The sequence below is a fragment of the Passer domesticus genome, chromosome 16 (genome assembly GCF_036417665.1).
Source record: "Passer domesticus isolate bPasDom1 chromosome 16, bPasDom1.hap1, whole genome shotgun sequence".
Taxonomy (NCBI): Eukaryota; Metazoa; Chordata; class Aves; order Passeriformes; family Passeridae; genus Passer; species Passer domesticus.
The window spans coordinates 9,052,644-9,067,198 of record NC_087489.1 but is presented as its reverse complement, the minus strand read 5'-3'; the positions used below and the strand labels follow the sequence as shown (position 1 = coordinate 9,067,198).

At 50.6% G+C, this 14,555-nt stretch overlaps 1 protein-coding gene across 1 annotated transcript; it reads right to left on the bottom strand.

The window, feature by feature from the left end:
- Nucleotides 1–234: 234 nt before the first annotated feature.
- Nucleotides 235–14,014, bottom strand: OPRL1 (opioid related nociceptin receptor 1). Its single transcript, XM_064391465.1, has 5 exons — nt 13,841–14,014; nt 13,355–13,629; nt 12,666–12,919; nt 3,689–4,044; nt 235–3,356 (listed from the first exon to the last, which is right to left on the bottom strand). The coding sequence occupies exons 3-5, from the start codon at nt 12,890–12,892 to the stop codon at nt 2,833–2,835; spliced, it is 1,107 nt and encodes a 368-aa protein (XP_064247535.1). The 5' UTR covers nt 12,893–12,919; nt 13,355–13,629; nt 13,841–14,014; the 3' UTR covers nt 235–2,832.
- Nucleotides 14,015–14,555: the final 541 nt, after the last annotated feature.

Genomic DNA, 14,555 nt, shown 5'->3' with positions numbered 1-14,555 from the left:
CCTGCACTGTGCCCTGCTACACATCACAGCTGCCCTTTGCATGAGCCAGGGCCCCAATTTTCCAACATTTTCACATCTTCTCTTCCTACAGACATTAGGAACACATCTTCTGTGTTATCTACAGACCAAGATGTCTGTGTAACAAAAGTTGCCGCAGATCTCACTTCAAAGGGATGGGCTGAGACATTCCAAATCCACCCAGTGAACACTTCCAGATTATCATCCAAACCACAGGGGGGTTTACTTTCCTTTATTAAAGCACACAAGTAGCCACCTAAATGTCATTTACACTGCGGCAGTTGTAAAAATCGCACCAACACAACCACTTCCACAGGGAACTACAGAGCCAGCACTAAAGCCATCCAGCTGACCGTGAGCCTGTAACTCCAGAGGCACACTACAATAAAGTTTTGCTTTCAGGTGTTTGCTGCTCTTCTTATAACAAACTTCACTGAGCATTGAACAGAATGCCTAAACACATTCACTGCAAGGGCTGTGGAAATACCCAAAAGCTTGGTAAACATACATTTATTGAGTACTTGATTATGTAAGATTGTTGCAGCATAGTCATTATAACAAAATCCATATTTAAAAAATGCCTAACACTGGTATATTTCTTTTCAGAGGACATAAATCTATTTAAAAACCCAGCCAAGAACGACAAAGGGACTGTGGCTGTTCCTTGGCCAGCCACTAATGAATGTTCTCCTGCTTCCTAAAGGTAAGAACAGCCTGGCAGTCAGTTCCCAGCTTCAGCCCCAGCCATTCCAGACCCCATCAGACCATCCCACAGCTGAGGGCTGAGCAGACCCAAGGTCTCTCACTGCCCAGTGCTGTTACCACCCACAAACATCCCACCTAACCCAGTTTTCCAAAGGCATGGATGCAGCTTGCCAGCAGCACAGTTCTCAAGGAGCTGTTCTTCACATGCCTGGGGTTTATAAGGGATTTCCTGGTGAGGGCTCAGGGATTAACATCCACTACAAAGTGCTTAAAGTGCCCAGATTTCCTCCTCCCTCCAGATTGGTATGGGGAAGTGCTAATTGCAAAGTTTGCTCTGGTATACATCCAGATTCCCAATCAAATGTTAATCAGCATCAAAATCCTCCCAGCTCGAGCAGTTTACAATGGATCTGGGTCCTACACATGGGACACTGTAATTGCATCTATATTTTAAGCCCAACCATGAGAGAAACACTCTACATAGAAATATAACATTCAATTCCTTTGTACAGCATATAGAAAGAACATGACAGCATTAAAATATTGGCAAATTGATACATTAAAAATACAGAATCTCATAGATCAGAGCACAAGAAATATATTCACATTGGAATCTGTACAGTCCAGATGACACTGCTGGTTCTCATGTTGGAATTGACCCCCCCATCTCCAGGTGGAGGTTGGTGCTTTGCTCCCCCATCAGCACCACTGGCCACCACTGCCCAGATTTCCTGGGGCTGTTGTGCTACAGGGACAACCCCAGGCTGCTGCTCTCCCCAGCACAGAGGGCACTCAAGTGGTGAAACTCTTTGGGGAAGCTTTTGTTATCAAGTGAAATGACAGGACATTTCATTCTCCACAAAGCTCTGGCCTGCTTTGGGAGAGGAAAATCATTCCATGGTTGGCAGGAGGGGTGGTACCCAGGCAGCATTTCCCACATGCTTTCAGCATTGTGGGTCTCATTTCAGTTAAAAACATAAAACAAACCACAGAACCCCAGGTTTTGTATGGTTTGTGCCCCACTTATCCCATGTGAAGTGGGTGGGACTGTTTTAGGCTGCCTCCTCCCACCAGGAATGTCCATGTCTTCTGGAAGAGCTGCCATTCTGACTTCTCCAAAATGGCTTTTCCTATACATAAATACATGTGTCTATAGGCCACTTCATTCCTTCCTCCTCTCACCGAGGAAGATGCCCAAGGCATGCTTGGTAAGGTGAAATCCTACGGTGTATCTGCACCTATTCCACCACAGACATGTATATACAGACACATTCTGTCCATTATTACACTGGAAATACAGAGTTTAAAAAAAAAAAAAAAAAAGAAAAAAAGTAATAGCAGCATATAAATGAGAAATTGTGTTAATTTCCTCAGTCTTTTTTCTTCCTCCTCTTCAGAGCTACACCATCAGTTCTGACAGTCCCTTCTCCCCACCCTGCTCCCCTCTGAGAGCGGGGGTTTCACTGCAGATCCCATCTGCAGGAGCTGGCGCTGTCCTTCCAAGGCAGTTTGAATTTCTCTTCCCGTCAGCTCCCTCCTCTCCCTCCCTGCATCCTTTCCTGCGCGATGACTCATCCTGGAGATGATCTTGGGTTTTGTCTGATGGCTCCTGCCCACTTTGGCTGCAGCAGAGTCTGATTTCAGAGCGATGGCACAGGAGGAAAACCCGCACACGAGCGCCTGGCGAGCCAGGCGAGCTGTTAACATCTCCACCCAGGGAGGAAAAAAGCGATGCAAGAGTTCACATTCTGTCTGTCTCCCAGCAGCAGCAGCAGAAGTGTAAGCCCCAGGAGCGATGCCTATTTTAAACCCCTAATTCCCAAACTCTCAATAATGTTGCAAACCCCCAGGGTTTTGCAGGAATCAGCGGGCTGATTTCAAACACGTTCCTTAGTGCAGGATGCACTGGAATTAAAAATGCATCAAATGGGCTCACTTTCTCTGCGTGCTCTCGCAGTATCCGGTTTTCCCAACCCCCAAAATTGTTTCCTTGGTTTCTCACCTCTCAGTTTTGGGGTCCTGCTAAAGGGCCGTTATCTGAGTCAGTTCTGACGTGGGGGTGGTCGGACTCTGCTGGGCGACAGCCACCATGGGGATTTCCATGCCTAGTCAGGCCGGATTGTTAGTCCCCTCCGAGTTCTTGCAGGCGTAGGCCACATCCTTGGCGATGCTGCACATCCTGTTGGACATCTGGAGCTCGGTCCTGAAGGCGGTGGGGAAGCAGAACTTCTTGAAGCACGCCTTGAAGTTCTCATCCAGGAAGGCGTAGAGCACGGGGTTCAGGCTGCTGTTGGCGTACCCCAGCGCGGTGCAGAAGCAGGAGATGGCCAGCTCCAGCTCGCTCTCTGCCTTGGCACCCAGGCACTGCACCAGCACGAAAATCTGGATGGGAGTCCAGCAGACGATGAAGACTGCCACCACCACCAGCACCATGCGGGTGATGCGCCTCAGGTTCCGGTCCTTCTCCTTGGAGCCCGAGAGGACACGGACGTTCTTGAGCCGCCTGATCATCAGGCTGTAGCAAATGGTGATGATCAGCACAGGGATCATAAAGGAGAAGAGAAAGACGCAGATGCCAAACACTGGATCCCAGTAGTCCACGGGAGAAGGGAGCTTAATTAGACAATCGATCTCTGCAAGAGTGAAAAAATAAAATGGGAAGGAAGATCAGCAAATGCAGATCAAGCAGAAAAGCATCTGCACATTCAGATTAGTTTAGGTTAGTTAGGTTAATTGTTGGACTTGATCTCAGAGGGCTTTCCCAACCTAACATAACAATCCTATGTTTAATATTCAATTCCTCACATAACAATTCCATGTTTAACACTAGAAAAGCAGCAGCAGTGATGCAGAGAGGCAGGGGCAGAGTTAAGATGATTTTACAGCAGGGGCCTCACCCCACAGATGAAACTGCCCCCCTCTCCCTGGGCTCTCCTGTCCCTCCCACTGGTGCAGCTTTACTGACCATTGTTCTCGTTCTCTGCAGATCCCATCACCATGGCTGGGATGCCGAAGACAGAAGCCAGAGCCCAGATGCAAACATTGACCACCTTGGCCTTGTGGGGCGTGCGGATGTCCAGGGCTTTGATGGGGTGGCAGATGGCGATGTAGCGGTCCACACTCATCATCGTCAGTGTGAAGGTGCTGGTGAACATGTTGTAGTAGTCAATGGAGATGGCAATCTTGCACAGGACATTGCCAAAGGGCCAGAAGCCCAGGAATGTGTCTGTTCCCTGGAAGGGCAGGGTCATCAGGCACAGGGTGTCAGCCAGGGCGAGGTTAAAGATGTAAATGTTGGTGGCTGTCTTCATCTTGGTGAATCTGAAATGTAGGAATGAGCAATGGTTAGAGTTCCCACTGGCCATGATGGGTCAGACACTGAACTTTACTGAAGCAGATTTTGCTGATTTCGAAAGGAGATACCATACTTTCTTATGTAATGAGATTGGCCATCCTCACCTTTCTACCTCCCACATATTTACCAACACACGGTTCAGCCCATCTCCTAAAACACCACAAATGGTCCCTCCACAGTCAGTTCCACGGGCAGGAGAATCATTCCCTCAGGCTGCCAGTGAGCACCATCAAAGCCTGAGGCTGTCACCTCAGATGGTGTTTCTTGAAAAGTTACTTCAATAAGGCCAACTTAGGGTTTCACTACCTGTGGCTTCATTTATTGGTGAAGCTTTAGCCAGTAAGATGATGTGAAAGGCGCAGGGCAAGCTCATGAGCCATTTGACATGGGCTCATAGCCAGAGATCATGGCTGATGTGAGCTGTCAAATCAGAGCAGGCAAAATGGCCAGCCCTGGCCAGCCAAAAACTGGTGAGGTTTGTGTAGAACATAAACTAGGTTTGAATCAGAAATCAGAATATCAAATGGATCTTTCTAGAGAAAGGAGTAAAGTCACACATCAAACCCTAAAGATTTTTTTTTTTGTCATTTCAATATTACTTTTACCACACGAACTGACTGCCCCAAAGGAAGAGTCACCTTGCTCTAATGGCAATCATCTCCTTTTCACACTTGGGAAATGATGCAGAGCCAGCTGTGATCACCTATCTGGGGGGACGTGCAGTGTCTGCAGAAATGGAAGCTCAACAGTGACTCCGTGACAGTCTAACATTTCAGCTCCAGGATATTCCTCTCATGGGCAGAATAAGAACTCAAATAGGTATAATTTTCAAACTACAGCTCATCCATCATTTACTCTACTAATGGTCTTAGCAGAAACATGGCCAAAAATGGCAGACAATGATGTTATTAACAGAGTGCAAGTTCATTTGAGGGTAACACTTCTACCCATAAACTGCTGCACTATTTTCAGCCTGATACGTGTTAAAATATTACAGGGTCTGATTTGACTTAAAAAGCTCTTTTTGCCAATTTGATCCAGAACAGTCAACCCCCAGCTTCCCTTCTCTGTGCTGTGCCCTCCCCTGAGCTTCTTCAGCTCTTGATAAATGATTTGAATGCTTGGCAGAACATTATCACTGGTGTAGTCTGAACTCTGCTGGGACACATGGTGACCTGGCCAGGTCTGCAAGGGAAGCAGACAGGGAGCCAGGATCCAGACTATAAAGTCTATATTTTTACCTGCCTTGGAGCTCTAAACTGTGCTTGTATCAGAAGTCTGAAAGCAGCTTCAGAAAGCCAAACTAAATGATCCTATTTTTGACCCTGAAAACCAAGGGAAGCTTTTGGAGGTGGGCACTGATGGAAACGTGGTTGGAAATACTTTGAGGTCCCCACACAAGCCTGAGTGAGGCTTTACCTGGCCCAGAAATCAATCACAAGTTCTTAGAAAGCCAGCCCAGACAAACTTACATAACCAAAAGCAGTAGAAGGAAAATACTGGTGCCTTTCCTTTTGTGATGGGATCAATGAGCAAAAGCACTTTGCAAATCCAACACAACCAGGCAGCTTAAAGCCAGGGCTTTAAGCTCTGGGATTTCCTAAGGAGAATTACTGCAGCCTCCAGTGTCCTGAACTCCAGAGCAGCATCTCAGGGTGGCCAAGTTTTCCTTTCCTGAATTCTTGTACTTGGGATAAATGTGGCAAAGCACAGGGGGTGAGGTGGGTCTGTGAGTGGATCCACTCTCCCCTCCAGGTCAGTAGAGGGGGATTAAAATGAAGTGAAATCACTTTTATCAGCTCTCGCAAAAATAAGCATTGTCACCTCAGGCTTTAGGAAATTATTCAGTCACCCAAGATTGTGGTGGCAAAGGTCTCCTGGGAGCTGCAATTTCCCCTGAACACCACAGACCTGGCTGGGCTGGCTCAAGCTTCCCAAAGGTCAAGTTTGTTGCAGACCAGTGTTGCCAGAGGCAATTCATCAACACACCTCTAACCCTTTTTACTGGCATTATAACTCAAGGGAATAACAATTCTGAGCAATGGCGAGCAACTTTACTGCAAAACAGTAAAAATTAAAGGTTGTTCCTGTTTTATTTTTTGTCATTGACCAGTGAGAGAAGCAAGCAACAATTCACCCACCTCCAAGCCCCATCCAGCATCCCGGGAGGACAAAGCTGCCTCCCTGCACACTCCTGTGTCCCCAGCACTCAGAAGTTTGGAGCATCTCAGCCAGCCCTGAACTCTGGGTGTGCAGAGCAAGTCTTCAGCTCCTTCCCACATCCCTCCAGCCCCACTGGCCCCACTCCTCCCAGACACGTCTTAGCAGGAATTCAGGTGCAATTGCTCTGCCTGGCCCTGCAAAATCCTTCAGTGCACAGATCCCTGTCCTCTGCCTCCTTCCTCACCCCTCCTGGAAGTGATGGCAGAGCCACCTTCCCCTGCTCCAACACAGGACACACTGAGGTGGCTGTCCCAGCACTTCCTTCAACCCATCTTCCAACAGAATTTAAAGCTGATGTTGCATTCTTGAAAGGGGGTGAAATTAATTTGCACCCAGTTAATTACTTCTACACCTCTTTGTCTACATGCTGAGAGCCAACAGCCATCGTCCCAACCAACCAATGTTCCCAAACATTTCCAGAATGTTCAGTTCACACAAAAATCAATCAATCACTTCTCTGTGGATTAACCTCTCTTTCTTTTCCTCCAGAACTGAGAGTGTTCTTTCTCTTAATCTGCACCAAAAACAAAAGGAAAAACTAAACTCTCTGGTTTTAGGAGGCACCCCAGTCTCCTCCCCCACAGCACAAATCTGCTGCAGAAAAACCTGTGGATTCCGTGGAGGACATTAGCTCCCTGCTGGGCCACTTTCTTGCACTCTGCCACAGAGGTAATTTCCTAATGGAGCATCTCCCACAGGGTAGTGCTCAGCTCTGCATCCAGCTCCCCCTTTGTCACCACAGTAATTGCTTTGCTCTGCTCTCCTGTTCCCTGGGATGCCGAGGAAGAACACCTGGATATCAGCTCAGCACTTATCTTCCCTCTCCTTTGGGCTGCGTGGACCCTCTGGCAAGGGGAATGCACGGGCTGGGAGAGGAGATTAAGGGGAGGTCATTAAGGGTTGGCAGACACACCCTCGGGGCTTTAAGGACCTGCTCCTCACAAGAACAGATTCTACCCCTGGCTGAGCTTCGGGGTGAGCTGCAGACCTGTTGGTTTTGCACCTTTCCCTTTTCCACCCAGCCACAGCAAGGCTGCAGGGCAAGGCTGGGGCTCAGGACCAGCCCTGCAGCAAACCCAGAACCCAAAGTGGAGCTGCAGACACCGGGGGCAGAGGGACCAGAGCAAAGCCTGCAGCCCTGAAAAACCCTGAGCATTGTTTCCAGGAGCTCTCTGCCTCTTGGAGCCTCCTGATTCTGATATGTGTAGCTGCAGCTAATTAGGATGCAGACAGTGTTGTTCACCTTGAGCAGCTCCCTCCATCCCCACCTCACACCCTGGCAGCAGTGCCAGCCTTTGCCCCCATGCCTGGACATGCTCCAGGGAGCAAAACAGAGCAGGAAAGGCTCAAAGAGGATTTTCACTGAGCTGCTCTCCCCCTGTGATGGTGGCAGTCAGCCCCAGTTCTCTCCCATCTCTGCTCCCATCTCTGCTCTCAGCCCTCAGGTTGTGTGAAGCTGATATTTGATCTGGCACGTTCTGTCATGATTTGTGTCCCCTCAGCTGTCCACCCACACTGTGCTCTCTGCATCCCTGCTGCTCTCATCACCATCCCAGAGCCCCCTCAGCCTGGAACTTCTGACCAGTGACAGATGATTTATTCTCAATGGTTCATCAGGCCCTGAAAAAACCGCACAGAGTTTGAGAAGGACAAATTTAAATTAGTCTGGACTCTGAGGCCAGACACTACAGCAAAGGCAGCCACCAGCACAGCACCTAAAAGCCCATAAATTACCCAGCAAGACAGGGACTGACTAGCAGGGGCTAGTAAGGGATCCTGCAGCCAGCCAGGAGGAGCACACACCTTGGGACAGATGATCTTTTTGTCCTTGAGTCTCACCTCTGTGTCTGGGGGACAGCTATGGAAAACCAGCCCTGCCCTGCCCTGCAGGTGCTCCCGGGGGATCTCTGTGCATGTGCTGCCAGGCCAAGGGAGGAGGCTCTGTGGCTGCTGCTGCTGCAAGGCTTCAGCAGCTCACCCCGGGGCTCTCAGGCATGATCCCACATCCCTGAGCAGGGGCTTGGCCACCAGGAATGGTGCTCTGGTCTAAGGAGGGCATTCATCAGCATCCACCCTGCAGCAGGACGCTCTTATCTGGCTCATGGGCCAGATCTGCCTCTGCTGACACCCAGAATGCTTCTGGGAATTGCCCAGTCTCTGAAAAACACTGGGAACCAAGTCCCATGTTAAAGATCACAGAGTTACTGCTGCACAGGGGCAACTCCCGTTCACCCAACTCACAAAGAGCCCTTCAGCACACACTGGAGCTGCAGAACCTGTGTCAGCAGGGGCCAGATGTGGCCACTGTGGGTCATGTGGCTGACCCAGCTCACCTGGGCTCATGGGGATGCAGGAATCAGGGAGCTGCAGACCTGTCCTGTGCAGCCATTGTCCCAGCAGGATCCCCTGCTGCTCACCTCACCATCCTCACCCAGCTCCACTCACTCTCCAGGGCAGAGAGTCCTTGGTTTGGGTTCCATTTCTCCATAAATTGCAATAATTGATGTCTATTTGTTTTGTTTTTCAAGTAAAAACTAAGAGGCAGATCTGGAGACAGCAAAGGTCTCAGATGGCCCCACTCATGTCTGCTGGGTCCCCCTGCACGAAGCACTCACTTCATTTCAGCTCTGAGACACACAGCTGGTCCAGGCTTTTCCCTGAGAAAGCTTTCTATTAAGAAATCAGCATCTCTGAAATGTCATAATTAACTTAATTTCCCCCGTCTCATCACAGCTAGCTGCCCTCACCCCTGTTCTCAGGGGCTGAGGCACTTTTCAAGCAGAACAACAGCTGGCACAGCATCCCCAGGCAGGCTCATGGTTCAGGCACCTCCCCATCACATTTTTCCTCCTAAACCTTCACCTGGAGGCAACAGATGAAAATGTAGGGGCTTGACAGCCCTAAACTGCCCAAAACATTGCTTCAAATGCTCTGAAAGGAGTTCTGCCATAGGAGAGCTGAGCACTCCCAGCATTTTGCCAGGCTCCCAACAGAGAGCTGCCATGGCAATGAGGAGTGCCCCAGAAATGAGGCAGCATTCCCAGGGGGGTTTGCACTGGAGGAATGGAGTCCTGCAGACCCCCAGTGCTGAGCATCACAGCAGCACGGTGGAGCTGGGGACAGCTTGTCCCTTCCCTGGGTCACCAATGGCTGGCAGAGATTTGGGGCCTCTGTCACACCCCCATAAGGACACCTGGGTCAGCCCTACCCCCAGAGCCAAAAAAACAAAAATATACCCTCCTTCCACTTTGCTTTCCTTCCTAAATGCAAAGATCTTTGGCAAGCAGCCTTGCAGACTTCAGTTAATAGCTAGGAGGGATCTCAGCAGCCTGGTTTTCCCCAAACCCTCTGTTCAGCTCCTTGTTTCGCGTTCATTAAGAAGCAGAACAGGAAATATATGCAGAAGAGAGCAAACAGCAGAAGGAGGAGGGAGGGGAGGCCTCGTCTCTGCTGGCAAGGAGCTCCAGGATGAGCCAGCAGAACAAAGCCACAGACGAGGCAGGTTCCCACAAAAGGCCCTTTACTGTCCAGGAAATCGTGTTCCTGACAAGAGCCCTTCTCCATCTTACCCAATTAGTGCTGCTCAGCACTGGAAGGGATTGACAGTCACATGATGACTGTCTCTATAAATTAATCGTTCCAAATGTTAAATCATTCCAAATACAATAGAGATGTAGGCTGGGTTCTACATCAGAGGGGAAAACCTAGAGGAGGCTTTGAATTTGTGCTTCTGTGTGAAATACCGGGAGATTTAAAACTTTCCCCTTGGTGCTGCAGAAAACTCATTCAGGAGGAACAAAAAAAATGAGCTTTTCTGACGCCTCCAATTTCCTTGAGTGCTGGTATTAGAGTATTTTTATTTCCCAGCTCCCTCAAAAATGGGAAACAATTACTGTCTATAACACCACCAGTCTTTTTCTGGAAGGTAGTACATCATTTTCCTATGGGCTGTGTAATATTATCATTGCCAAAGCATAGAAAGAAAAAAATTTGTTGGGGTGCACATTACCTACAGTGATACGGGTGCAGCACAGAGGGTTTGATCATTTTTCCATTAATTTATCATTAAGAGCCCCTAAACCCTGTGTTGACTTACCAGAAACCAACTTCCAACCTGCTGAAAACCAGGTGCTACTCAAGGCATGAAGCATCAAAGCTCTAATCTGAGGAGAAGAGCGTGTGTTTGAGAAGCCCATCAGCATTCTCCTTGTATGGACACAATTTGGCAGCTCTTCACCAATCTGTGCACGTGGCCGGGGTCAAGAGTTTGATATTGAGTCCAATCCATCCTCACATTCTCCTGACCTGAACAGACAGGGCAAGGAGAGAAGAATCCTGGGCAGAGATCACCAGAAGCTGCTACTCATCAACTCAAGGGTCATTGCCTTGGCTCTAACTCAGTGTTGGTCCCAGCTCAGTGCTGAGCTCCCAGGGAGCATGAGTGGGGAACAGCAGCTCCTGCACGTGCTCTAGCTCAGTTATAACCTCCCCAGCAGACAATTTCCATTTCTGAGTAAAGGGAAATAGAGAAATGGAAAAACCTGAGGGAGATTGGGGTGGCACCTGTCTCCAGTTTTCAGTTGCTTAAAAGCTGTAAAATGAGAGGACACACACAAAAAGTTACATTCCATGGGAAATCCTAGTGCTAAATCCCACTTTCTTTTCTGAGTGCCATTTATCCAGCTGGAAGGTAACAAAGTCAAAGTCAAAAAGGAGTGGAGCAGAAGCCAGTATTTTTCATGGTTAGCTATGGCACAGGTCCACCCTGCCTGGGACCCCAGTTTGGGACACTCATTTTACTGGTGATGCTCCAGTCCCAGCCCTGGTCAGGGCCAGCAGGATCCTGCTGTGCACATCCCACCAGACCTGTGCAGACAGGGAGAAGATTTCTGCCAAGGCTTCTCCTTACACACACCAAGGCTCATGCACGGGGTAAGGACTCCCTTCCTCTGCTGCGCAGGGGCTGGCATTGCCATGCAGCCACATCAAGGGCTTCCAGCTCCAGAGCCCCCCTACTCACATACACACACACAAACTACTCCAACAATTGCTACTACACTGAAGCTGTCCAGATATGGCACCAGAGTGCTGCAAACCTCCTCTCTGCACCTGCAGACTCCGTGGGGCTGATGGGATCCCCTCTCAGTGCCATGAACTCCTCAGCTAAAAGAGCACAGGCAGGCAGCCTGATGAACAGTCACATCACTTTGCCCTTGGAGCAGAGATTCAACAACTCTTCAGCAACCTCTGGTACCAAAGACCTAATTTTACAGCATCTCCCCAGCCAAGTTGTAGTTATTCAGGGGAAAGGTGCTTTGGAAGCAGCTGGGCTCCTGGCAGGAGCAAGACAATCTCATCAGTGTCTGAATACCTGCTAAATACTTTCCTCTTCTGTTGGAGGATTCAGCCTGTCTTTTCTGTGCTGGCAGCATCCACCTGCACCAGGAATCTGCTCCAAGATAAAATGGAAGCTCCCTCCTTAACATGCAGGGTGCAGAGATCAGAAGGGGGATGCTGGGTTTAACATAATCTCAGCCCAAAGAGCTGCACAAACTTAATCTGTACTTACAGGGGGAACAAGATTTCTGATTCCCAGGACCAGAAGGGTTGGAACCACAGCAGAAGCAGACAGGGACACTCAAAATGCCAACAATGGGCAGGGAGGATGGAGTGGTGCACCCTCTGTGCTGTCCCTCTACAAAGGTCTCCCCCACCCTCCTGACTTCAGCACAAAGAGCCAGACAAGTTGCCCTCAACTCTGCAGCATCCTCTCACATCTTATTTAAGTCTGCGGGCTCCAAAGGGTTGGAAGACTTACATTTGTGATTTTTTTTTTTTCTCCTGTAAAAGTAAAAGGAAGCTTCCCAGCAGGCTCTTTCCTTTGCAACAAGGTTCTGCTTTGGAAAGAGCCAGCTCCCAGATGGAGCAGCACCTGCAAACACAGCTGGGGTGCCGGACACAGCACAGGAAGGAGAGGTCCCATGAAGGAGCCAGCACACCCTGGCAGTGGAATGCTCCCAGCACACTGCCCTCCCCAGGGACACACAGATCCCTAAAAAGAAAAAGAAAAAGAAAAAAAAGACCCATTTTTTGAGCAGATCTGCTCACTGTTCCATTCTCTGGGTTAAACTTTAGGAGGCACCAGAGGGCAGCTGAAAACTGGCAGAAACCTTCATCACAGCCTAGGAAGGGGAAAAAAAAAACAAAAAACAAAACCAAAACAATAAAACAAATGCCACATCATTACCTCTAAAGCACGTCTCTAACCCCAGGGAAGCGCCTGCTGCTTCTCCCGCATCAGGGATCGAGGGAGGGAAGGTCTGCCCCGCTCCCAGCCTTCCCGGGAGCCTGCCCGGTGTCCTACCTGACGATGACATACATGACGGAGCAGTTGCCCACCAGCCCCACGATGCACACGATGGAGTAGACGACCACGATGGTGATCTTGATGCTGAGCGGCAGGAAACCGTCCCCGGTGCTGTTGTTGAACCAGTTGCTGGGCAGAAAGCTCAGGTTGAGCATGGAGGAGTCGTTCAGCAGCTTCCTCAGGTCGGGGTCTTCAAAAATATGGGCAGAGAAGAGCGGGTCCATCCTGAAGCAGCAGCCTGCGCCAAGGACCTGGGGCAGCAAGAGGCAGCTTTAAAATCTGCTGATCAAACGGGTGGCAGGGCACTGTAGCAAGGCGAGTGCACGAGAAACGCTGGGGAAGGGTGATTTATTACCGGGGAGAAGGGATGATTTACCGGCACGGAACACAGCCCCCCTCCCCGGGAGCATTTTAATGGGATGCAACCCTGCGAGCCTGGCGCATCCCGGGCACACAGCGACCGCGCATTGCTCCACACGGCCGGCGCGGGCTGCGCACCCCATCCCCTCTCCACGGGCTGCCTGTCCCCACCTGCCTCTCCCATCCCTGCGGGCCGGTGAGTCCTCCACACGCGGCTCTGTGCCCCCAGACCTTCCACTGCCACCGGGGCTCCGGCACGACCCCAGCCGAGCTAAAACAGCGAGGAAAAGCCCGAAGTTGGCAGTGAAGCCCAGCGGGCTGCTTACCTGCGGCAGGTCCCCTCTAGCGCAGCTCCGCACCTGGCTCCGCTGCCCGCGGCCGCATCCAGCACCCCCGGCCGGGGGATGGGGGCACACGGACAAAGCCGGGGCTCCGCGGGTGGAGGAGGGGAAAGGGCTGCTCTCCAAGCAGGGCTGCTGCTGCCAGCGCAGGGGGCTGCACCCCGGAGCCCACGTTTTTAAGGAAAAGGGAGGGATGAGGGAGAGGGAGGGAGGGAGGACGGAGGGCGGCTGGGCAGAGCCAGGCTGCCGGGCTGCTCCCACTGCGTAAGAGAAAAGCGGGAGGGGGAAGGAGGAAAAGAGGGGGGGGGATGATAAATAACCGAACGCGGCAAAGGGAAGGCGAGCCCACACCTGCGAGATGCGGGCAGCGTCCTCCCCCCTCCCCGTCCCACCCCCGGCGTGGCTTTGGGGACCAGCATCCCCCGAGGTCCCCAAAGCCGCCCTGCCGCAGCCCCCCGACCCCCAGCCTACCTGGGGTGGGCTCCCAGCAGGAGATGCTGGGGAAGAAGGGAAGGATCGGGCCAGGCTGCTGGGGAGATCGGGATTCAGGAAGCAGATTCCTGCCTCCTCTGCAATTGTGCAACCTGAGCGCTGTTCTAGCGCAGGAGCAGCGGAATGGGGAATCTGACCTAGAAACTGGCAAAAATATATATATACATATATATGGAGGAATGAGAGCTACGGGGAGAAAATTGTTATTATTTAGTATTCTTCTAGCAGCATTAACTAAAGGTCATTTTGGTAACCCAAACCATCCTGCACTTCTCATCGGAGTTAGGTATTTCAGAGGCTGCAGTGGTAAATTCCTTACCTCAAGGTGGGGTGATTCACACAGAGCCCACAGGTACCTGCAGTTCCCAGACTGCCTGTGGGACACTGACCCTGATAAACTCGTTTCCCAGGAGCTGCAGAGTCCCCAGGTAGGGCAGCCCCCAGAGAGGGTGCACAGAGGACTTTGGGACCCACTCCCAAAGTGGTTTCACTGCTGAGTACCGGAGCCCCCTGCTCTGTGCCTCTGGCCATCTGCAGTGTTTCCCCAAAGAAGCCATTTCCCAGCATTTTGGGGAAATTTCTCAGTGTTGGGAACAAAAGCAGAGGCACACACTGATCAGAGCAAATTCAGGGCACTCTTGCCCAAGAGGTGGAGGAAAAGAACATGAGCTCATGGGCATCAAATGTTTTTTCT

Bases quoted from the DNA above. Each gene is read 5' to 3' on its own strand.
- OPRL1 (XM_064391465.1), bottom strand. From the start codon at position 12,892: ATGGACCCGCTCTTCTCTGCCCATATTTTTGAAGACCCCGACCTGAGG. The intron at 4,045-12,665 runs GTAGGACACCGG...CCTACATTTCAG, and splicing joins GTCATGTATGTCATCGTCAG to ATTCACCAAGATGAAGACAG. The intron at 3,357-3,688 runs GTCAGTAAAGCT...TCACTCTTGCAG, and splicing joins TGCAGAGAACGAGAACAATG to AGATCGATTGTCTAATTAAG.